At 42.6% G+C, this 23,991-nt stretch overlaps 1 protein-coding gene across 3 annotated transcripts; it reads right to left on the bottom strand.

Annotated features, from left to right (window-relative positions):
- Nucleotides 1-328: 328 nt before the first annotated feature.
- On the bottom strand, nt 329-23,979 carry Extl2 (exostosin like glycosyltransferase 2). Of its 3 annotated transcripts, XM_034501266.2 has the most exons (6): nt 23,514-23,926; nt 22,867-23,005; nt 20,689-20,763; nt 6,755-7,182; nt 6,094-6,164; nt 329-2,292 (listed from the first exon to the last, which is right to left on the bottom strand). In XM_034501266.2, the coding sequence occupies exons 3-6, from the start codon at nt 20,691-20,693 to the stop codon at nt 1,807-1,809; spliced, it is 990 nt and encodes a 329-aa protein (XP_034357157.1). In that variant the 5' UTR covers nt 20,694-20,763; nt 22,867-23,005; nt 23,514-23,926; the 3' UTR covers nt 329-1,806. The 3 variants fall into 3 exon arrangements, with proteins under 3 accessions (XP_034357157.1, XP_034357158.1, XP_034357159.1); XM_034501267.2 differs by lacking the exon at nt 22,867-23,005 and having other exon boundaries at nt 23,514-23,979; XM_034501268.2 differs by lacking the exons at nt 20,689-20,763; nt 22,867-23,005 and having other exon boundaries at nt 23,514-23,937.
- Between the last annotated feature and the right edge of the window lie 12 nt (nt 23,980-23,991).

Here is a 23,991-nt window from a genome sequence, read left to right as displayed (position 1 = left end):
GAGCCTGCAGGAGTGATTTTGGATCATGTGGGGGCATGAGTAAGAGGTTTTCATGAAAAGATGGTCTTAGGAGGTCTAGCCACAGTGTAGAAATCTTTCTTGTATAGACCTAAATGTATTTTTTATAATATTTGACTATTTATAATACGTGAGAACATAGTATAATTCACTCGCTATAATGTTGCATTTAAAACAATAGGAAATTAAACACGGGGCTATTTTCCCAATAGGAAACTTGTTCCTGGTGAGTGCATCATGTTTTCAACTTCACCATGAGCAGTACTGTAGAGTACAGAGAAACGTGGAACACATCACCAAAGCAGCCTGCTCAGCTATCAACACAGGGGACAGTTGACGTTTATTTGTTTGACAGTGGACGACCAAGAGGCAAAAATCTATTACCAGATTTGGAAAAAGCAGATAACTGACATTGACTTTTAATGGGATCAAATGAAATATATTTCTGATTGCATTATGACACACACATATACACTCCATTGTTTGACAAACAGACACTGAACTGAGATCTTGCAGTGGAACTTCGGTTGTCAATATTCTCCTATTTTCATGCCTTTGAGAATGTTTAGGCCTTATATGAAGAGAAGAAGAAAAGTGATACACGAAGGCCTGATGGAGTATTCCTTCTCAGTAGTGGTGAACAAGGTCAAACTAAAGGACACCAGGCAGGATGCAAACACTGGCTCCCATAGCGAGGAGCGAGTAGTAGGAAGAGTGAACTCCTGAGGGCATCCCACAGCCCCACAGCCTTCTCACGTGATGGCTCATTCTTTTTTTTTTTTTTTTTTTTCTACAACTATGTTATTGAAATTTCATCCCGATGAATAGTGCCTTGAGACTTAAAAAAAAAAAAATCCTAACAAAATCCTGAGTTCTGGATGGAAACGTTTCTGTGTGATACAGTTATTAAATACTCACAAGATAGCCTATGCTTTAATAATAAAGATCTTTGACACTAAGGTTTTTAATTTCTGCTAGCTTCTACTTAACCATTCTTTCAGAAGTTATTTTGTACATATTTATTCAACACATTCTGTAAAATATAAGAACTAGTGTCGATCCTCAAGGTCACACATGGTGACAGATTACAGGAACATACTGACTCCTTGTTGCATATAGGTTGCATATAAGAAACATGGCTGGCACATTTTAGTGATCCATGCAGAGTAGGCTCACAAAAAAAAAAAAAAAATTAAACAATAGTCAGCCACAAAAACTTACACTCCCAGTCACAACAGGCATAACAGCAAAAACACCAGTACTGGCAGCTTCAGCAAAACCATGTTGGGCTCCGTCAATTCTGTTTAGAAGGGCCAGAAAGGACACTAGCAACATGGGGTTCAGACTAAACCCTTCTTACATGGCTTTTCCCTATACTGCAGGCATTTCAGGCTTCAAATCAAAACAATCAACCTTCACTGAAAAGCTGAAAATTGTCTCTTTTGAGTCTCTGGAAGCAGCTTGCTGTAGGTCCTTAAGGCAAACGCCAGGGCTCAAACAAACTGGAGAGCAGTCTCGAGATGTAAACAATAATATCACCACCAAGGAGTTACAACCTTGGACAAAAGCTCTTCACAAGAACTCCTATCTGGGTAAGGCCAGCTTCTTGGCTTTTGAAGTCCATGTGTTTTATATTCTAGAAGGATTGCATATGTGTTTTTCTATTATAGAGACTTGTGAACTAGATAAATGTTCATGGTGTTGCTTGAAACAAAATCAAAAGCATACGGCATGGAGAAGCCGCTAAAATCCCAGCAGTGTGTTCTTGGGTTTGTCTTTGTTTCCAGTTCACATTTTACTTTTATGGTTGGCATACGGAAAACCAAACTGAGAAATCATAATGTTGGAGTACTTTAAGGGCATGCCGTCGTAGATATTAACAAGCTTATTTATACAGTAGGATCTCTGCAGAAAGTGCTCTGCCCGATGCCACATTCCAGAATACCCGTTGGTTTCTTTCTCCAAATTGACCATATTTATAGGTTTCACGAATATCCCTGAAGACTTGCCAGTGTGCTTGGTGACGATGAAATTCATAGCAATGTCATCACAGTTTTGAGTCTCGTCGATCAGCGCATGGACGGCTCCAGGCTGCTTCTGGAAGAGTTCCAGGTATTTGCTGTTGAAGAAGGAGGCTCCAATGAGCACCATGGAGTACTGGTCGCCATTTCCGAGCCCAGGTGTCTGCAGCTCAAAGCCGCCGTAACTGTAGATACCAGAGGAAGTAGAGACGTGTTTTCTAGGTACAAATCCTACTATCTGATCAGGAAATTGCTGAAAAGAGAAGGAAAGGAACAATTAAGTATGGTGTTTCTTTAGAGTAGACATGGTTAAAGATGCTTAAGTGTTACAGAGGATGTAGCTGGTTTGTCAACTTTCACTTATTCCTTATTTCTTCATTTTCCTTATTTTTTCTCCCTAACTTCCTCTAACTCTAGACAATGTCATAACTTTGTCTCTGGATAAGCTTACAGCTTAAATTCCATCACAACCAAAAGCTCTCTGAAACAGTCTTACCGTACAGATATTCTCCCGATTCTAGCATCCGATTCAAACAAATTTTGATCCCCAAGGAGACTAGTCCTCTAAAATTTGCTCTAAGAAAAGTTGATCGTGCTGGTGTGTGGTGGTACGTACCTTTAATCTCAGCACTTGGGAGGCAGAGTCAGGTGGATCTCTGGTCTATAGAATGAGTTCCAGGACAGGCAGGACTACATAGAGAAACCCTGCCTTGAAAAACCAAGCCAACCAAATAAATGAGTCCCAGACCCTCAAAACCAGCAGCAACAACAAAAACAAAACAAAAAAACAAACAAAAAAGAAAACTTGCTCTCAAGATTATTATAGGAGATAAAACGTAAGTGATCATGGTTTTGTTCTTTTTTTTTTTTCTTCTTCTTCCCCCGAGACAGGGTTTCTCTGTGTAGTCATGGCTGTCCTGGAACTCACTCTGTAGACCAGGCTGGCCTCGAACTCAGAAATCTGTCTGCCTCTACCTCCCAAGTGCTGGGATTAAAGGTGTGCGCCACCACTGCCAGGCTTGGTTTTTTTAGCTCTGGCTGTCCTTTTGAACTCTTTCTATAGACCAGGCTGGCCTGGAACTCACAGAGATCCACCTGCATCTGCTTCCTGAGTGCCAGGCTCAAAAGCTTGTACCAACCACCACCCAGCTATAGGACTGATTTTTTTTTTTTTTTTTTACTGCTTCTCAATGTTGATTTTAATGTCCTTGAAAGTCAATATTGATTTTAAACAATGTTATATTTTATGCCTCTTAGAGTTTGACAGTTCCTTTTGAGGGTTGGCCTGGTGCTGCTATGTATTCAAATGCTAAATACTGCCCCCAAGATCAGGCTGCCTTCATACAAGCAAATTCCCATGTATACCAGCCTCTGATGCATAAACCTTGCCCCCACATTTAAAACTACTGGTTAAATAAAAGTGGCTACAGCCAATTACTTCAGTGAATAGAGGTAAGTGGAGTTTCAGTTACCAGGCTGGGGGACACAGGTGTGGACTACAAGGAGGGGGAGGGAGGAGAGAGGAAGAAAGAGAAGGAGGTCGAAAGAAGAGGAGGAGGACGAAGAGGATGACGATGAAACAGGTGAAGGAGAAAGAAAACAGAGAAAGGAGAAGGCCACCATTAGGCCAGATGGATCCTGAGCACATGGCCAGAAGTGGACCCTGAGGACAGGCTGATGGAACAGAAATAGCAGAAGTAGGATGAGACTCAAATAGCAAGTACTTGGGGAGCACAGCTGGGGCACTAACCAATCTAGCATATAGAAAAATAGATTGGGGTAATTCACCCAGTAACTGAGCTAAAGCTGACTTAAAAATCCGTGGGACTCTGCCTCAATTATTGGGGGGGCTGGCCAGGTCATAATAATAACTAATAGTTTATTAAAATCCATTTATAATTTATACTCCTTTTCAAAAATATAAATTTAATTAAGGAAATACAAGATAAATTACATATTTACATATACGTACAGATAAGAGATATGGCAAGATCTCTGAAGAAAGAATACACAGTAACAAAGACAATTCTATGAAGAAAGGACTTAAGCAAAGGTCAGACAAACAAAAGAACAGTAAACAAAAGAAAGCACCAGCATGGCATTTACAGGATCAAAAGTAGGATCAAAAGTTTAAGAGTTTAATTCATTCTTGTGAATAATGTGAACTTCACCCAGTTTGAGTTTCATCTGCCAAGGTGAGGATACACACACACACACACACACACACACACACACACACACACAATCTAGGCTGAATTAAATTTCGCTTCAAAGAGCACAGAGTTTAAGGAAGTTATGCATACTTGTGAGCTGGGGATTCCCATTGTCCCATGTCCTGAGAGGACAGAAGGCTGGAAAGGTAGCTGCATAAGGCAGACGGGAGCACTGAGGATTGTGATAACTGTTGCTGAGGCAGAGAGGATGTTCAGATGACAGTGGAGGAGAAAGGCTCCAAAGAAGTACCATTACTCACTCCAGATTCTGAAAAAGTCTCCCAGGCTGGAGAAAGGCACCAAGCGGGATGGAGGTGGCCGATAGGGGGTGGAGTGGTTAATAGGCCTGTGTAGGCACAAGTGACTGTCCTCTCCAGTGAACTTGCAGACACACCAAATGATGAAGAGAGCCAGGGCACTGACCAGGTGAATCATACAGTCACATACTCCTCGTCAAAGGATTGAAATGGCTCTTGATACTTTATGAATAAAACTTAAAATACCATTTATATTTTTTTATACTTCTATTCAAACTGCTCTAACCAATCACATTATTTGTATTATATCCAATCTTATCTTTCTATTCAGGATAGTCTGATCTTTTTTTTTTTTTTCTTTTTAAAACCCTTAAGTAGAAGTCTCATAGATGAACCATTACATTAGAACTTTTTGCCTAAAAAGATTTTGTTTTGGGGGCAGAAAAAAACCTGTTAGCAGAGAAAAAAAGTAAAATTCACTGGCCAATACGCTAGGCATGGAATTAAAAACAGCAGCTTTTAGAAGGCTGGTATGGGCAGAGCACTGTCACCACCCGCCCTTCGTGCCCCGTGGTGTTATGTGGCAGGTGGCCTTAGGGAGGAGTTACTGCAAACATGACCAACTAGGATAGCACAGCATGTAATCAGAAGATCTGCACACAGTTCAGTTCATCCATAATACATCGTGTGTAGCTCAGCTATTATTAGTATATGCTCAGTGGGAGAGCTGGTGGGCAATATGCTGGCTCATTCAAGCAGGCATTTAGGGACAACTGAGCCAAACCAAACACCTGCCGCCACAATGCCACACACAGAATTATGACCTCAGAATTTCTCAACATGGGCTCAACTAGTGTGATGGTTTGTATATGCTTGGGCCAAGGAGTGACACTATTAGGAGTTGTGGCCTTGTTAGAGTAGGTGTGTCACTGTGGGTGTGGGCTTTAATACCCTAGTACTAACTGCCTGGAAATCAGTCTTCTCTTAGAGGCTTACAGATGAAGATGTAGACCTCTCAGTTCCTCCTAAACCATGCCTGCCTGGATGCTACCACACTTCTGCCTTGATGATAACAGACTGAATTTCTGATCCTGTAAGCCAGCCCCAACTAAATGCTGTCCTTATAAGAGTTGCTTTGGTCATGGTGTCTGTTCACTACAGTAAAATCCTAAGACAACTAGTATGTGATTTTGTTGAGGCGATAGATGCTTTCTTGTATAACAAGTTTCTTACATTGTTAGAATACAAATACATTTGCCAGTTGAGACACAGATGGTCTGGGGGAAACTTTTCTGCATTGTAGTCTTGGCTGTACCAGATCGCTTCATTGTTCTTGGGAAGCTAATTCCAATTTTTCTTCCTATTACAAGAAGATGTTAAGCCAACTTTCATGTTGTCTTAACTGAGCTCTAAAAATCTCGATTGGCCTATGACAATTTCAGCTATGATTTTAGATACTGTCTGTACTGTCTTAGTAACATCCATTAACAACAACAACAACAAAAAAATCAAGTTTCCCTGGTTAGGTATCACATAGGTAAAACTGTACCCATATGGTGTCATAAAAATATATAGCAACATTACCTGCCAAATTGAGAAAGCGAAAACAAGGTCCTGGGCACTAATGAGTGTGTCATCATCTACCATCAACACCGCTGGGATGGAGAGAAAAAAAAAAAAAAAGACATTGAACAGCATGGAAATGAATGCAAAACTCAAGAAGATACCATTGTGTCTATACTGACTATAGTGTTCAGACTGACTATTTTCTAACCCAATTACTAAACGGCAAGCTAGTAAGCAACACCCCTCCATAGCCTCTGCTTCAGCTTTCCTCCAGACTTCTATGCTGACTCCTGCAATGATGAACAGTGATATGCAAGTGTAAGTCAAATAAACCCTTTCCTCCCCATGCTGCATTTGGTCATGGTGTTTCATCACAGCAATAGTAACCCTGACTAGAACTGCCATCTTATGACTTTTTCTGTAGTGAATAACATACATTCTGTGTGTGCTGTGTTACACAGCATACCTTTTAAAAATATTTTAACATTATCCCCTTTGTTGTCATCATAAGGTGTCTGTGCATGTTCCTTCCCCCCCAGAAGCTGCTTGTTGGAAATCTGGAAATTTCTTCTTAAGTGTTTGAAAGTGTCTTTTAAACGGCGACTTCCCTGAAAGCTGGAAGTCCTACCACACACCCACAGGAGCCCCATCAGACCTTTCAGATCCAGCTTTGACTCACCGTTGGTCTCCACTTCAGGGAAGACCTGGAGTCGATTTCTCATTTTGTTTGCTGTTTGTGGTTTGAAGATGACAGGGATGGGGTGAGGCCCTAGAGAATTCCACAACTCCTCTGGTCCCTTCTCTCCCACGTTGTTCCACACCACGATCACTTTGTGCAGATTTGGTACTGCCTGATAATGATTTAAGAGTCTTAGTAAGAGGTCCGTTCTGTTGTATGTCTGCATGATGAGAGTGAAGGAATCCAGGGCCGACTTGCTCGGGGATTTGATTTCCCTACGAAGAGTGAGCATCTTGTCTTCTTTGATGTTGGGGAGTAAGTTGGTCAAAGCCCCTGCTACCAGCAGCAACACAAGGATGACCACCAGGGAGAACCGGAGCACTCGGATCCCCATGACTCTTCCCGGAAGTTTGCAGATGTGGCAACCCCTGGAGTAGAGACGGCAATAAAATAAAGTCACTATGTTTCAATTAAGTCATTGATCACTCTTGTCAGGGATTTACATTTGTTTGTAAAGTGATTTGGCCTGACAAATAAAAAAAAATGTAGTCTTACATTCTTTTAAAAATATATGTTTATCAACTGTTTGAGAATATCATACAATGTATTTTGATCATATGCATTTCCCACTCCTCCCCTCAGCTCCTCCCAGATCCACCAACATTTCTCACACCACTTCAAGTCCTCTTTTTGTTTTTTTTTAAGAAGAACCCACTGTTGGGGTAACCTGTTTGTCCATTGCGTGAAGGTTGTCTTTGTGTTATTCCATTGCTGATTGCTATGTGTGCAGACAGCTGAGTACTGGGAAGATTTTGGTATTGTTATTCTTAGGGATCACCACTTGCCTCACTATTTGTGAACATTCACGTTCCTCACTTGCTGACTGGCTTAATAACCAGCTGATGAGCAATAGCTAGTCAGGAAAGAGAAGGTGGGACTTCCGGCCTGTGAGAGGATTTCATGGAGAAGAACAGGCTCAAGGAGATTTGCCAGCAGGACACAGAGGTGGTCAGATGTACCAGGACTGAGAGAGAGTTAAAGAGCTAGCCACATGGTGGGGTGTGAGGTAGGATAACATTAAGTCAGTCTAGCTAGCTGGGAGGTTTGACTAACCTAAGGCCTATGCAATAATGTAAATTGGTGAGTCTCTGTGTCATTATTTACACCACTGGTGAGTCCAGAAAGTCCCACAGAGTCCGATTTGTGCTGACCATATGTGCCTAAGTTTGGGTCTACCCCTGGAATACAGTCCACCTCCAGGGGTCAAACCTTTCAAAAGAAAAAGAAAATCATGTCTCTCTCACCCTGAAGCATCAACTACCAATAGCTCCCAGGGCTGGGAACTCATGGGCCCACTCATTATAAGAATGTTGTCTAGCTTGATATTGTGAAGGCAGTAACCAAGGCTGCTCCTTTCTCTTCCTCTCCTCCCTCTTCCTCTACCTCTTCCCCCTCTTTCTCCTCCCCCTTTGTCTTCCTCCATTTTCTTCTTATTTGATACACTTTAGATAACTCATGGGGATGCAATAACTTTTCTGGGACTATTAAAAAATTTGAATAATAGCACTAGGTGTTATCTCCAGAAAACCTATGCCTCTATGCCAGGCTGCTCAAGACTGTACGCTGTGCTGTTCTGCCAGGATTCACATGCACGTTGATGTAGGGGATTGCGGTGGCCGGAATGAAAATAGCCCCCATAGACACTACATTTACATGCTTAGCTCCCAGTTGATGAACTGTTTAGAAAGATTAGGAGCTGTGTGGCATGGCTGAAGGAGTGTGTCAATGGGAGTGGCCACTGAAGTTTCAAAAGCTCCCCCTCCCTCCTGCCTTTCCCCGGCTCACCCCACTCTCTCACCCTCATCTCTGTCTCCATGAGCCTGCTATCTACAGACATCAGAATGTAAAGCTCTCAGCTACTTCTCCAGCACCACCTCTGCCCGCCTGCAGCCATGCTCCCCACACCATGATAATAATGGACTAACCTTCTGAAACTGTAAGCAAGATCCCAATAAAATGTTTTCTTTTGTGAGAGTTACCTTGGCCATGATGTCTCCACCGCAATGGAGCAGTAACAGGATAGGACTCTTGTACTTCTACAGGACCACGTGTCATAACATAGATCCCAACATACGGTGATGCACATTGCAAACCCAGCATTCATGAGGCTGAGGCAGGGGGATGGCAAGTTCCAGGACAGCCTGGGCTACATACTACAGATTAAGATCCCACTTCTAACAAAACAGACCAGCCTTCCTGAGGTAACCATGGAATGGTAGCTGTGAACACAACTGAAGAGGGTAGCCTGGATCCTCACTAGTCAGATGCTTCTAGCTAATCAACCTCTCCAATGTATAGGCTAAATCTTACTGTTAGTTTTACAGACTTAGAAATGATTTTCTGGCTCCACACATTGCCATTTCCTGGATTGCTACCTCCTGCTCTAATGCTGATGGTTTTTAATTAACCCTGCATCTGAATCCAGATGATTTATTACCCCACAAACCTCCACTAAGCTTTTCGGGCATGTCCTTACATTGTTATTTTGATAACTGTCTTGTATCCATTTTGTCAATAGGTGAATCCAGCTTGTCGTGGATGCAGCCATCTTATGATGTAGCATCCATGACTGACTGTCTTTGAGTAGGAAGCAGGGCTTTCCTGCATAGTTTTCCAGCACGCCATAAAGAGATAAAACCAGTGGAATCACCAGGCTTTGCTCTCAGACCCTGCTCTAGGCAGCTGCCTGAGTGTTTAATATTATTTCAGGATAAGCCAGGTACAGGCTAGATAAAATGTCTGCCTCTCTTCCTCACTTTGGGGCCAGTCCTCAGGCTAGGACCTAGTTTACAAGTATAAAACCCAGATTTTGGAAAATAGATTCTCTAAAGAAATTCACTAACGAAGAGACTAGATTAAAAAAAATAATAAACTAGGAATTTCTGGTCAACATAAAGTACCTTTAAGTCAACAGAACAGATTTCTCTGGATGAGAATGAATATGAAAGTCTGGGAGAGACAGCTTAGTGGATGAAATGTTAGTCATGCAAGCGTGAGGATCCCAAATTTGATCCTCTGTACTTAGTATGAAAAACTGGGTGTGGTGGCAAGCACTTGTAATCCCAGCTCTGCAGAGACAGAGGCAGGTGGGTTCTTGGTGTTTACCGGCCAGTCAAGCTTAGTGAGTGAGCACCACATCCCAGTGAGAGAGAGGGAGACCATGTCTCAAATAGTCAAAGTGGGTGGCACTTAAAGAACACTATACCACAAGTTGACTTCTACCCTTCCATACATGTGTGAGCATATGCGCACGCGCGCACGCACACACACACACACACACACACACACACACAAACACACACACACACACCTTCACACAGAAAAAGAAAATATGAGATTGTTATTACTAGTGTATTGTGTTGAGTCAGGGTCTTAGGATATAACCCAGGCTGGCCTTAGGTTACATAACAGACTAACCTCAAACTTGAGGTACCTTGTCTCATGGGTGCTAGTACTGTAACTGTGTATTATTTCTGATGACTTTGATCCATTTTTTTAACCTCACTGAAATTATCTCTTTTCCTAGATGATGTAGCAAACAGGTTATTTGTTGCCCAATACTGATAAAGAATGAAGAAGCTCTTAGAACCTCTTGCTGAAAATCAACCCATGGTTATGGCATGAGGACAGTCCAGAGCAACAACACTACTCTCCTTAATACAGAACTGCCTTTATGTACTGGGTTCTGTTTTCACTGTCTTAGAAAAGCACAGTGGTGTGCACACGTCAACCATATCTAAGGTCTTCATTTGCTTCTGTGTAAACTCAGGCAACTGCAGCTAGGCCATTGTCCCACAAGCAGCCCCTCAGACTAGTCTGAGCAATCTTTCAGTCTGCAAAGAGGACACTTTACAGCCGGGTTGGGTTTTAATAACCACCATAGAGCCAAGACATCACTTCATGTTTGTGAAATGTGTTTTGTTTTCTCATTAATTAATAAATTTATTCATGTTACATCCTTATCACAGCCCCTGTGCCCCCCCCAGGCCCCCATCCTCCCCCTTCTCCTCTGAGAAGAGAACACCCTCCCATCACCCCACCCTGGCACATCAAGTCCCTGCAGCACTAGGTGCATCCTTTCCCACTGAGGCCAGACAAGGAAGCCTAGAAGGGGATCAAGATCCACAGGCAGGCAACAGAGTCAGGGACAGTCCCTGATCCAGTTGTTGGAACCCCACATGAATACCAAGGTACACATCTGTTACATATGTGTGGGGGCCTAAGTCCAGTCCATGTATGGTCTTTAGTTGGTGGTTCAGTCTCTGGAAGCCCCCAAAGGTCCAGGTTAGTTTACTCTGTTGATCTTCTTGTGGAATCCCTATCCCCTTCTGGTCCCTCAATCCTTCCCCCAACTTTTCCACAAGATACCCTGAGCAAGGTAGAAAGATTTCTCTAATTCAAGAGCAGAGAGAAACCACACAGAATCCTTTTATACCTTCCCTTTAAGTTTCAGAGAATGGACAACTCCGGGAATGCATTCTCTGATGGGACAGTGTGATGGGTCACAGGTGGCTTAATTTATGTTTATTTTTTGAGACAGGGTCTCTCTCTATGTAGCCCAGGCTGACCTTGAATGCACAGTCCTCCTGCCTCAGTCTCCTGGGTTCTCTGACTACAGAAATGCACTATCACCTGCTTTGGGAAGAGCTTATTCACAAGGACAAGCCACAAAAGCTCTCGTGTTTCCAGTCCAGACTTGAAAAGCAGTATGATTTTGACAGAAACACTTCTGCAGAGTCTTCAAGGGTATTTGGTCTTAAACCTTGTTCGGCAGTTTGTTCTATTAAGACAAGCAATTTTGTGTTTTCTCCTCTATCACAGGCTCACTCTAAGATAGGAATAAATTAGTAATATCAGCCTTTATGCAATTACTTCTCAAGAACGGTAATCTAAGGCTTTGGAGAATATTTTCATTCACTTTCTTACTAACACAGCACATGCTGCTAAGGTAATCAACCAAAGATGCAGGAATTACTAATCTTGATTCCGAAGGTTTGAAAAAATCCTTTTAGCACTGAATTTAAAAGTGGGTCTCATAAAACACATGTTCAGTTCTGCATGGTCATTTATAAACACACTCGGGGTAAAACAAGGTTTTGCCAACTGCATTAAAGGACTCTAGAATCAAGAGCTTTGCACTACTTTAGGTAGCTGAATTGAAATGGCATATTCTAAAAACATTTATACGCCTAAGTTGGAGTGCATCCCCTGTGCCATCACACAAGTCTTCTCCTTCAAACACTTTGTAATCCCTTACCTTACCTGTATCTGAAAGGTTTCTGGAGAGCTGAATAATTTATGTCTTTGGAGATAGATCATAAATATTTCATTTGGCATTTATTAAATAATGCACCTCAATTAAATTATGCAAATATTTAAATTTGCATGGAAAAGCAAAAGAGAAAGGACTTTCTAAACTTCCGTACAAGGGGCATTCTACTTTGAGAATAGCTGAAATCAAGCACTATGGCAGTCCCATTGCAAAAAACTTTGATGCACTCCAGAGAACAGTTCCAGCTTTCTTGTTTTTTTTTTTTTTCTAAAGAAAGACACTATCATCTAATCCCCAGTTTGTGCTCTCGATGGAACATGAATGAATGCATCAACAAGATGTGAATATGCAAGAAGTAAATAAAGTTGGCCACCTTGCTCTTGCTCTCAATCCCAATTTTTCTCCTTTATTTTTCTGTTTAAAAAATAAATATGCACATGTCTGTGTATATTTATTGATGCTCTGTCTTGTTGGGAAACCCTGCTAGTTATGGTCAAAGTCTACGATGTCTGGATAGCTCCTCTGAGCTGGTTGAAAAATGGAGGATGCCTTTGTCTGCCCAAAGGGACTTCCTCTTCTTGATTTTACCCTGGGGAGCCCCTACCCCCACACTCTACCTGAGGAATGTCAGGTAATGTAAACCTTTGCAAAATTACAGGTTCAACTTCCTGGAAGCCTCTCTATGCAAATGAGGTTATCCCTAGAGGCTTAAACTTCAGCCAATGAAACTTCACCCTAAGAAGAACCCCTTCCCACTTTCCAAGGTTTATATAGTCCCTGTTCACCCTAATAAACTGTATGTGTGTAATCTGTTTCATTGAGTACCATCTGAGAGATATGTTTGAAGCTCATCTAAAAGACAAGCACTGTAAAAGAATTGTAGCACTAAAGAGCTGTAACACGCCGGGCGGTGGTGGCCGGCGACTTTAATCCCAGCACTTGGGAGGCAGAGGCAGGCGGATTTCTGTGTTCGAGGCCAGCCTGGTCTACAGAGTGAGTTCCAGGGCTATACAGAGCCTGAAAAACCAAAAAAAAAAAAAAAAAAAAGAGCTGTAACACTGATATCTTTGGAGACCTCTTCCCTCCAGCATTCCCTGCCATCCCTGCCAGACTAGGATCCTGCTGACCCATCTGTTCCAGACTTTGCTTTATCCTCCCCACTCCCCCAGTGTTTATCTGGGTCCAGACACCCCAGGGGAAGACTTGGACCTCGGGATTTGGCTCTGGCCCATCCTTCCCTGCTTGATGTGCAGCAGAGCCTGGACACCACAAGGGAAGAAGGAAAACACGGAACACATCCTTCTGGTTATTTTGATAAACTGTTATCCTACACCAGAGGTTTTCTAACCAGGGATTACTGTACCATCCAGGCAATAGCTGGCCAAGTCTGGAGACGTTTTTGGGTTGTCATAATGGAAGTGGAGATACAGTTTGTTGTCTAGAGGGTAGATGTCAGGGATACCGCTAAACACATCACAATGAGCAGGATGGCACCCACAGCAGGGCATTATCTGGCCTGTTATGCCCAAAGTGCCATGGTGGAGAAGCCTGAGTGTTCCTTTTAGTTGCCTAGTAAGATCTACTTGAACATGATAAGAGAGACTACCAGTAAGCCCACGGCTCTTATGTGCAAACATGGGATGAAGCTGTCAAAGATGCCTCAATATTTACTTGCCTCACTGCATAGATTTAGGGTCTGGGAAAGACACTTGCCTAGCATTGTGTAGCCGCATTGGGATACAGAGCAGAAGCAACAGAGCCAAGGCAAGCTTTTCTGGATAGCATGCCTCTCTAGATGGCATGGCTGCCACTAAAGTACCGAGCAAGACATGTAAAAATTAATTTTTTGTGTACCAAAACATTTTTATAGCTTCAGCGAGATGGTACATTGCAGACGATGCACCCATCTAAAGAATGTGAACAGCATGGGGTCTTGCCATGTAGCCCAGGTTGGCCTCAAATTCTAACTTGTGCTCCCTCAGCATCCTGAGTGCTGAAAGTGCAGGCAAATGCCGATGATTTATTGTTGAAACACTTTCAGTGACCCAAGGGAACTCAGAACAATCCCTCTAATTTCCATTAGTCTCTTCCTTCTCCAGCTCCAGAAAACCACAAATTTACTTTCTGTCTCAATGAATTTGCCTATTTTAGTCATTTCTATGAATGGAACTATACATTATATGGCTTTTTTTATCTTACTCCTTTTACCTAGCAAAAATATTTTAAAATTTCATACACAGATACAGGCATCTCTTTTTTGGCATGTATATGTATGTAATGTGTATGTGCACGTGCTTCTTAAATGTGGGTAGGCACACATATGTGTGTACTCCAGAGGCTGACACTGGGTGTCTTCCTCAGTTATTATCCACTTTATTAACTGAGGCAGGTTTTCTTGCTGACCCAGGAACTTGCAGATTTGGCTAATCTAGCTAGCCAGCTTGCCCCAGGGACTCCGTCTCTGCCTTTGGAGGGAGCAAAGGGATTGGGGTGTGTGTGTGTGGATACCATACCTGCCTGACATTTATACAGGCCCTGGAGACCCTCACATTTGCAGTGCAAGCACTAAATAGTGAAGCATCTTCCTGGTACCCCCTCCCCATTCTATTCTCACTGCTAGATAACATTCTATTATACAAATATTTCACACTTTGCTTTCCTGTTCATCGATGGCAGGGCACTTTGGTTGTTTCCACATTTGGGTTATTATCAATATTGCTGTCATGAACACTTGTGAGCAAATGCTTATGCAGACATTTGTTAACATCTCTCCTGGGTGAATGCTGTGCGGTGGAATGACTGAGTTATGGTGTGAGGAATGTTTAAACTTCTGAGTGAAGTGGTTTCTGGGTGATCATCATTGGATTTTTTTAAACGTGGACATAAGGTAAAGGAAGAAAGTAAACAATATACAGCAAAGGAACCGTGAGTTACAAATACAAGGATGTATTTAGACGGATCTGAATTTTCCAAGACACCCTATTTATCAACGGTTGCTGGAAGCAGTGCTGCTGAATTCTTTTCTTGGGGCTAGTTTCTTCAGACTGGATGAGCAATAACTATGCAGAGAGAAGCTGTAAACAAAATGCCAGAGTGAATCAGGGACAAAAAAAAAGTCCTCTGGCTCATCAGGTAGAAACACAGTGAGCATCTTGGCACCCGACAACGAGGATCTGTTCGTTCATCTTGTACCACAGATGGTAGAAAACTGATAACGGTTCTGCCATTTCGCTGCAAGATCTGCCCGATACAGCACAGACTGTTTCTCTTTGGGCTCCTTCTCCAGGATACGTACTTGCATAAAAACTGATGATTACAGACTACAGATGCTCAAAAAAGGGCCTTTGTCAGCCGGGCCCTTTTTCCCCACCATCCCCAGATGGAATGCAGAGGTCAACTCAAAACGTGTCTTCCATCTATAGACAGGCAAGATGAGAGCTGGGAGAGTCAGCTGCCCATTGCCTAGCAGCCAACAGCTCCTGGCCAGGTATACTGCGTGCAAATAGTCAAACTGAGGCAAAGGGACAAACCGGTGTCTGTATTTGCCATTTACCTACAGAGCACTTTCTTCTTCCTAGGTGTGAATAAACGTCTACTCAATTCTTATAAACACCATCTGGCTCCCACCTGTGTGAGTCCTGGGGGCTGCACTCAGGTTGACAGGCTTGGCAGCAGGTGCTTTTACTTGCTGAGCCATGTCACTGTCCCACTGGGTGGCAACGTTTTGAGGGAATAGGTGGCAATGTTTAGGAATCACATCTTTAGGAATCACAATCTTTAGGAATAGCATCTGGCTCACTGTCTGAGTCGGTGTTGTAACTTCGAATAGTTGAATGGACTGAGGGAATCTATGCTGAAATTGCCCTAACTTGGGTTGGACAGATCATTCAGAGGTTAAGAGCACTGGGTACTTTTCCAGAAGTCCTGAGTTCAATTCCCAGCATGTGGCGGCTCACAACCATTTATCTATAATGTGATCTGATGCCGTCTTCTGGCATGCAGGTGTACATGCAGATAGAGCACTCATATAAATCAATTTTCAATTGCCCTAAATTCAAATATAAACTAGGTCCAATCAAAAGGGTACTCAAGAAATGTTTCCTACATAAAAGACCTGGACCATCACCATTAGGTGATGAGACAAAAGAGTCATGAATGGGACTTCAAGCCCAAGCCACCCAGGCCACTTTTCTACTCTCAACACCAGGATTGGGACTTGCTTGGTTAGAGAATACAGATGCTCAGGCAAGGACGCTCATCTGCAAGGAGATAAAATCATCTCAAATGGGAAGGAAGAGCTCAATTCAGAACCTGGGCTTTACTTCTTTCTATACACATACATGCACAAGATGTAGCCAAGGTGCTTGAATAATAGATAGCCTGAGTCTCTGGCTAGTTTGGTTTTCATTTGCAACAATGACCCCACCCCCATCTTTCTGGGGTTACTCTGAATTAAAATACTTTTTAGTATCTCAGTTTCTACAGAAACTCTTTTTTTGTCCTTGGATGTCTGGGGGGTGGGGGGGGGGGAGAGAATCACAATTTGTTAGATATCATCTTCCTTTTCCCAGAGGTTTAGGAGGTAATGATAACCAGGAAGTGTCTGACTGATGCAGGCTTGCAGCAGACCAAGTTTAAACAGACAAAATTCTTACCTACATGATTGTTTCAGTTTGGTCCTGAGCTGCCTTTCATATTTTCATGTGACTGAATACTGAGTCTGGAGGTAGTGGTACTCCATTAAAGAGACTGTGGCGCCTTTAGGAAGTGGGGTCTAGCTAGAGGAAGTGGGGTCACTCAAGGGTAGACCTTACAGGTTACTGATCCTCCTGGGTCCAGTAGACCTCTCTGTCTCCTCGCTGACCCCATGTAACGAGCAGCACAGTCCAACCACCATGGAGCCACCTGTCATGCCTTCCCTCCCATGATGAACTGAACCTCCCAAACAACAAGCCAAAGTCAAAATAAATCCTTCTTCCATCAAGATTGTTTCTATGAGCTATAAAGTAATGAATACATTGACAGATTAAAATTTAGTTTGGGCACTTAAAAGTAACGAGAGTATAGACTTGATTGCCCCGTAATGAGTTTTTCCATTAAATTTTTAGCAAAATAAACTAGAATTTACTGCAATCTGAAGTTTTTTTCTGGGTGTTTTAGGGTAGCTTAGGAAGAGAATATTTCTGAAGATTTATTTATTTTTATGCTCGGGAGTGTTTGCCTGCATGGTGTGTATATGCACAGTATGTACGCCTGATGCCCACGGAGGCCAGAAGCACATCAGATCTCTTGCCAGATGATTGTGGGGCTGTCATGTGGGTGCTGGGCGCCGGACCTCTGAAAGAGCAGCTAGTGCTCATAAACACTGAGCCATCTCTCTGACCTCAGGAGATTTCGAGGATTTTGCCCATATTCGGGAATTCCTTCCTGTCACTGTTACTTTAGAAATGTCACACAGCTCTTCTTACGTTGTCACTCTGTCCTCTCAATTTATCCCAACGAAGCTTCACTTCTGTTACTTGCTTTGCAAGTCTAAGCGTACCAAAAATATTTTACTATTCTGTATTCATAATAAACTACAAAACGTAGGATTAGATGCTCACGTGCACGCGCGCGCGCACACACACACAAAGATACAAATAAAAGAGGTCATGTAGTATCATAGATGTGCCTTGAGATCTTTTCATGCTTGCGAACAGTCATATATCATATATGTTAATTAATAAATAAATAAAGTGAGCTATGTTTTCCTGTAACAGTTTACACACACCCAAAGGCACACATGATCATTGATAACCACCTAAACCCTATCCTTTAGAAGGCCTAATTCTGTCTTTAGTACATTTTTGAAACCATAGCTCTGAAACAGAAACAATAAAACAGTATTTTTTAATGTCTCCATGTACTTACCTCAGACTGGTAAGTGCTGCTGTAACGGGTCATTCTTCAGCATGAGCAGCAAGAAAATTATTTCTGAACCGATTACATTACATCCGAGCCCTCTGCTGTGGGCAGCCAGGTTGAGTGAGCCATTTCGTTATGGATAAATCAAGTTAGAGGGAATAAAACTGGCAGCTTTCAAAGCAGGGCATCCATCATGAGACACCTGTGTCTCCATTCCCTTCCTGCTCTCCCTGGCCTGGCCGCACCAAAAGCTACTCATCAGTCTTGAGTTTTCTACTCTTCCTTCTCCCCCCTCTTCCTCCTTAAAACATCATATTCTCAACCTAGCTCCCGGGAGCCAATATCAATAACTAAAATTTATTATCAGTGATTTATGGAGAAATAAAACATAAGCATGTATAAATTGTTTTTCATGCACAGCCTGCCCCCTCCAGTCTAGCCATTTATCACTGAGGCACACAAGGAGGTCCTCTCAGTTGTCAAGGTGCACAGGTGTGAACTATTGTAACTAAAGAGTATTCCTAGCCTTGCTCCTTTCTCTTGGAAGTGTCAGGTAATTACAGATGATTAAGATGATAATGATGTGTTGGGAGATGACCAATCCAATGCAAGCACACTAGACGGGGCTCAAGAGTGGCCTTATTCCTAAAAAGAACATTGCAGACTCATACAAGGACCCAAGGCATCAGTGAACACTAAGCACAGCGCTAGAAATAGGAAAGCATTTTTAGCCCAGCGGAGTCTAATGCAAAATTAGTTTGAGAACTGGGTCAAAAAGAAGTCAAGTCCACCTGCCAATCTTTAATTTTTGCCATTTCAGGCCACTGGTGCTTTTCATTTGAACTTCTACCTGTTTTAGTAATAGGAAGGCTGCGGGAGAGGACAGCAAGATTGGTAGGCAACGAAGCCCAGGATGGCGTTCCCTCTTAGCTGAAACTAGTTTTCAGCAGCTTCCAAAGTCACTTCTTGAAGAGAAACAGATTCATGCACATGAACGTAGCTTGTAAGTATTTCCAGATACTAAGCCTGAGATGGAATTCTTCCCATTCATGTGAGCTTTTTCCCTTTAGTGGGGAAAGGTCGCACAATCCAAGGTGCTCTACCCTGTCAACAAATATTTACAGGTTCTTACCATGTGCCCGGCACTGTGGGAAAAGAGAGGCAGACATAGCCCCGGCCCTCGCTTAGCTCAGGGATAGCAACACAAGTTGCCTGAGCTTCCCTCCCTTCACGTTAGACAATGGTTCCAACTGATAGCGTTTCTAATTTTTGAAGAAGAAAAAAACTAAAATTGGCACACTTCGTTTTGTAGATGCGAAAGCTGGAACAGAATATGAAAAGTATTTCCTGCAGCACAGACAGAGTGGTGGGCCAGAATCAAATCCCCAGCTCATCCAGGAGCCACTTTGTATTGTCTGTGTGTGTGTGTGTGTGTGTGTGTGTGTGTGTGTGTGTGTGTTTGAGACAGGGTTTCTCTGTGTAGCCCAGGCTTGTCTCTGTGTTTTACAGGACTCTGTTTTCACCTTTATTCCAGACAACAAGAGTATTGCATAGAGGAAGGTAATGGAGGTGGTATGGAATGCTCAGCGACAGGGAGCACACTCAGTGTGTGTGTGAAGCCACAGGTTCAGTCCTTAGATAAACTGATAAAAACAGATACTACATTTAATCTTAGCCAAAAGGTCAACAGTCTATGGCTCAGTCCTAGAAAGGCTTCCATCCATCTTACAATAAACAAAGAAAGGAAGAAAGAAAGAAAGAAAGAAAGAAGCCACAAGTGTTGATTTTATCCTAACATCTGGACTATGATTTCAGTGGATCCACCTTAAAAGAGGCGTTATGGTATTTTCTAATAGGTTCTGGTCCCAGCCAGAAGTTTTATTTGTATTTTTGGAGACAGGGTCTCATTATACAGCCAAGAATGGCATCAAATCCACAGTCCTCATGGCCTAGCCTCCCTAAGGCTGGAACTGCTTCCATGCCTGTCGGAACTTTTAGTTTCAAGGAAACAAACCAACCAATGTAGAAAAATCTGAACTAAGCCAGGTATGTTGACACATGCCGTTAACATGTGCCTTTGATCCAAGGACTCATAGTCAGAGCCAGAAGCAGGCAGATCTCTGTGAGTTAAGAGGCCAACTTGGTATGCATACAGAGTGGCTTCTTGGCTAGTAAAAATGAGACCCTGTGTCAACAACAACAACAACAACAACAACATCCAAATGAAAAATAACCTCATACTAAAATAATGGTATTTCACCAATGTCATAAAATTATATTTACAATAGCAAAACAAAACACACAAACAAAACCAGTCACCCAACTTCCATGGATGAATAAATAGTCATCCATTTGGGAAGTGTGGTATACACATACAATGGACTTTTAGTTCAGCCTCAAAAGGGACGTTAAGCTATGCTAAACAAACGCTCACACAAAAGGGACAACTACTGTATGCTCTCACTTACATCAGGTATTTAGTACAGCTAAATTCACAGAAACATGATGTACACTCATGGTTGCCGAGGGCTGGGAGCAGGTGGAGGAGGATGGTTTTATCTGGAGATCAGTTATACAACAATATATAAATACTTGAGACTACAGAACTGCAAGAATGATTAAGATGCTACATTATGTTATATGTATTTTACTGGTTTTTTTAGTTGTTTTTTTTAAAGAGACAGAACCTGTTACTTACCTCATCGTATTATTAATTTTTTACAACAGCATTCCTTACACCTTCAGTGCTTCATGGGAACAGGTTTTCTTGGTACTATTAAAAGATAGCAAAGAATTTTCTGTGATGTTTTGAGTGACTTTTAAATGAAAAAAAAATGCTATTCTAGGTTCTAAAAATGACATTTGGGGACTAAAGCAGATAGTGTTTTCTTGTTGGCTAATGCTAACACTGCAGTGCTTTTGTTTTTAGATTTCTTTGGAGGGTCTAGAAACAGAGTAAACAAAGACTATTCCGACTGATGCACTTGAAACCAGAGCACACATATCTCCAAGTGACGCCAAGGACCACGGATATAATTTGCATCACTAGTTCCTAGACTTACATGCATCTTTACTCTTACCCTGCATTACAACTTCTTTTTAAACCAATAGTTCACAGGACACTCATCTATTGTATCTAATAAACCATGGGTCTAAAATAGGGTTGCAGATAAATGCCACATGGATTACTGAGGTTGACAGATGGCAGCCTTCTCATTCTTGCTGTCTATTACTGGAAAGGACCCAGGACAAGAGGAATTTCCGTCCTTTCATCTTCTCTGCTTTCATATTTCAGTCTTCAACCACACATCTCATCACCCCATACAGTGTGCATAATTCATCTAAAGCGACTAACTGAATATGTACACAAATATTTAAAATAGAAATAATTTATTCATTTAAGAACCTTTATTACTGCATCTATTTTATAGTCTTCCCTAGCTATTTAATCTTTGTAATGCACGAAGGACCTATGACTGGAGACTTCCCAAGTACTTCAGCTGACTGCAGACTTGCTTAAACACTGACCACGAAAACAGAGCTGAGTAATCCAAAACATTGTTCTCCCAACTCATTTTTTTTTTTAATGATAATAATTACTGTGGGAGTAAAATGGATGGGTGAGCATATGGAGAAAGGCTCATTGAGCAATGGCTGTCTCTGTTCACTGTTTCACATTCATCTCTGGTGCACAACTTAAAAAGACTGCACAATTCTAAAATAGCGATGGGTTTGTCTTTCTCCCCACCTCCTTCTCTTTACATTAATCGGTCGTCTCCGTAAAACTCTTCCAGGAGAAGAACTCTGACTTATCTCGCTTTATAGTCTTGACACCCAGCACAGAGCCTGACACATACTAGATACTCACCAAATAAGAGTCCAGTTTTGATATGTGGGACATATGTTAATATGTATGAAGGTTAACATGTATAGGGAAAATATTATCTCGAGATTACAAAAGGAAGTGAGGCACAATGGAAACAACTTCTACCTCTAGAACTTTTCCTTGTTTAAAGCGTATCCTTCTGTGCTTTATACTGCAAAGGAAAATGCCTTTAACGCTGAATTGGCCATTATGCTGTCCAGCGCTAAGGATGAGAAACAGCACTGCCACAGTTAGAAAGAAAAGATCCTCAAGAGAAGATCTACCTTGAGGGAGATAAATCTAGAAGTCTCTGGAAACCGATAAAGCTAAAATTAAATTTCTTTAATGTCTTTCAAAACTATTCAATAACGGGTAATGTGGGCTTCTCCCTATGCCAGCTAAGCAATTTCAGATTTACAACAGTGCAAGATGGAATACAGAATTCATTTCCAAAGGCAGAATAAAAAAAAAAAAAAACACATAGGCTCAAATCACAGCCGACCTTGACAAGAAGGCTGGAACTGAAACTTGATTATTTCTATACACCATCCCTACCATCATACTGAAATAAAGAAGTCTTGAAGGCAAAAAATCAATTGCAATAGCTATTTAGCTTCAAACGACGTAGTCTGCAACCAGTTAGGGCTTCCCCAGCAATGCAGTAGGGTAGAATGCAAAGACTGCTCTAAACAACAACAGAAAAGTGTCCTTTAAAAAGTAAATGCTACTAATTGAGAATATTTGCCTAAATAAAAATAATGGCAAATAACCCAAGAAAGGCAAAGACAAAAAGGACATGTTTGTCCTAGAACTTATAATATAGTATCAAGCCGTTTGTTACCAGCAGTTTTTAAAGATGAACATTTCAAAAGATTTCAAGACATATTTTCAAAAATTAAATTACAGAATAAATTCTTCCTATCCACGAAGTTCCAAGAACGAGGGCAAAACAGGCATAGGTCCCAAATGGAAAAATAAAATCAACGGAAGAGAATTTTACAGTTGCCTCACCTCTAGTGCAGAAGATTGCAGTGGGGCCAGCGGGTTTATTTGCAGCTTGGTTAGCATAAATCGAAATCCTTTGCTTGCCTCTTTTCCACCCCCTTTCCTAAACCGGGCTTCCAACCTCTCGGCCAGTCCAACTGATAACCTAGGAAATGCGCCGCCTGCAAAGTGAGTGCCTGGAGCAGGGGACAGTCCCCGAGTGGCCACCCCTCCCTCGCTTTGGGTGACGCTCCACTTCCTGTTAGGCAAAAAAGCATTCCCAAGAAGCTCGGTTTTGTAGTTTCCAAGCCACTTCCCAAAGCCAGACCCTCTTTCCGGGTTTCCCCTTCTAGGTAACAACTTTTAATCATTCACGTGACGGGCCAGCCGACCTTATCTAAACAATCCCCCAGAAAGGTGCTAGAGTCCCTCTACCCGCAAGACTCATCCCCAGCCTCCCTTCGTCCTGGTGTCCCACCCAGCAGGCTTGTATCTGGACCTTCTGAAATGGACAGTAGTGACAGCTACTGTCTCGGGGGTGACAAGGATGCTAAAAAATATATGCGATTGTCTTCAGGGCTGCAACCAATTGAGGTTGAAGGGGAGAAATAGCATGGAGCGGACCTCAAAACCATAGTCTATGGCCTTCTTCCTAAAGGATGCCTTTTAAATACCTTTAAGTGTTTCTTTTGCAAGGCACTCAACGATCGCGTCCCGCGTGACGGTTTCCGCGGGCGGGGTGGACTCCCTTAGCGTTGACCTCGCGAAGCTATCCTCGCACATCCCGCGCAGTGGCGGCGCAGCACGTGGCCGCCTGGGTTTTTCAGTGTTGCTGCCTAAGGCTCAGCGGGGATTTGAGGTCCTTAGGGGGTTAATGCTGAAAGGGCAGGAGCAGGCTGCACTGCATCCGGGGACGTTGGTGGTGGCCGATCCGGGTGGGTGACAGCGGGCCCTGAACCAGTCAGCCAAGTCTGCAGAGCGCCAGCAGGGCTATCTTTTGTGAGTTCAGGAGATAGGACCCCCAGCTCAGCAAGAGATCAGCCCCAAGCTTTCAGCCCAGACTTTCCGCAGCCCCCAAGCCCCGCCTCCTCCTCGTAAGCTCCACCCCTGCCAGCCCCCGCCCCCGCCTCCCGCTTTCCCGTCCCAGGACGC

This window comes from Arvicanthis niloticus, chromosome 4, assembly GCF_011762505.2.
Source record: "Arvicanthis niloticus isolate mArvNil1 chromosome 4, mArvNil1.pat.X, whole genome shotgun sequence".
NCBI classification, from domain to species: Eukaryota; Metazoa; Chordata; class Mammalia; order Rodentia; family Muridae; genus Arvicanthis; species Arvicanthis niloticus.
The sequence above is the reverse complement of the archived record's forward strand: the minus strand, read 5'-3'. Positions and strand labels throughout refer to the sequence as shown.

Bases quoted from the DNA above. Each gene is read 5' to 3' on its own strand.
- Extl2 (XM_034501267.2), bottom strand. The intron at 6,165-6,754 runs GTGAGTCAAAGC...TCTCCATCCCAG, and splicing joins CCCTGAAGTGGAGACCAACG to CGGTGTTGATGGTAGATGAT. The intron at 2,293-6,093 runs GTAATGTTGCTA...TTCTCTTTTCAG, and splicing joins TCGCTTTCTCAATTTGGCAG to CAATTTCCTGATCAGATAGT.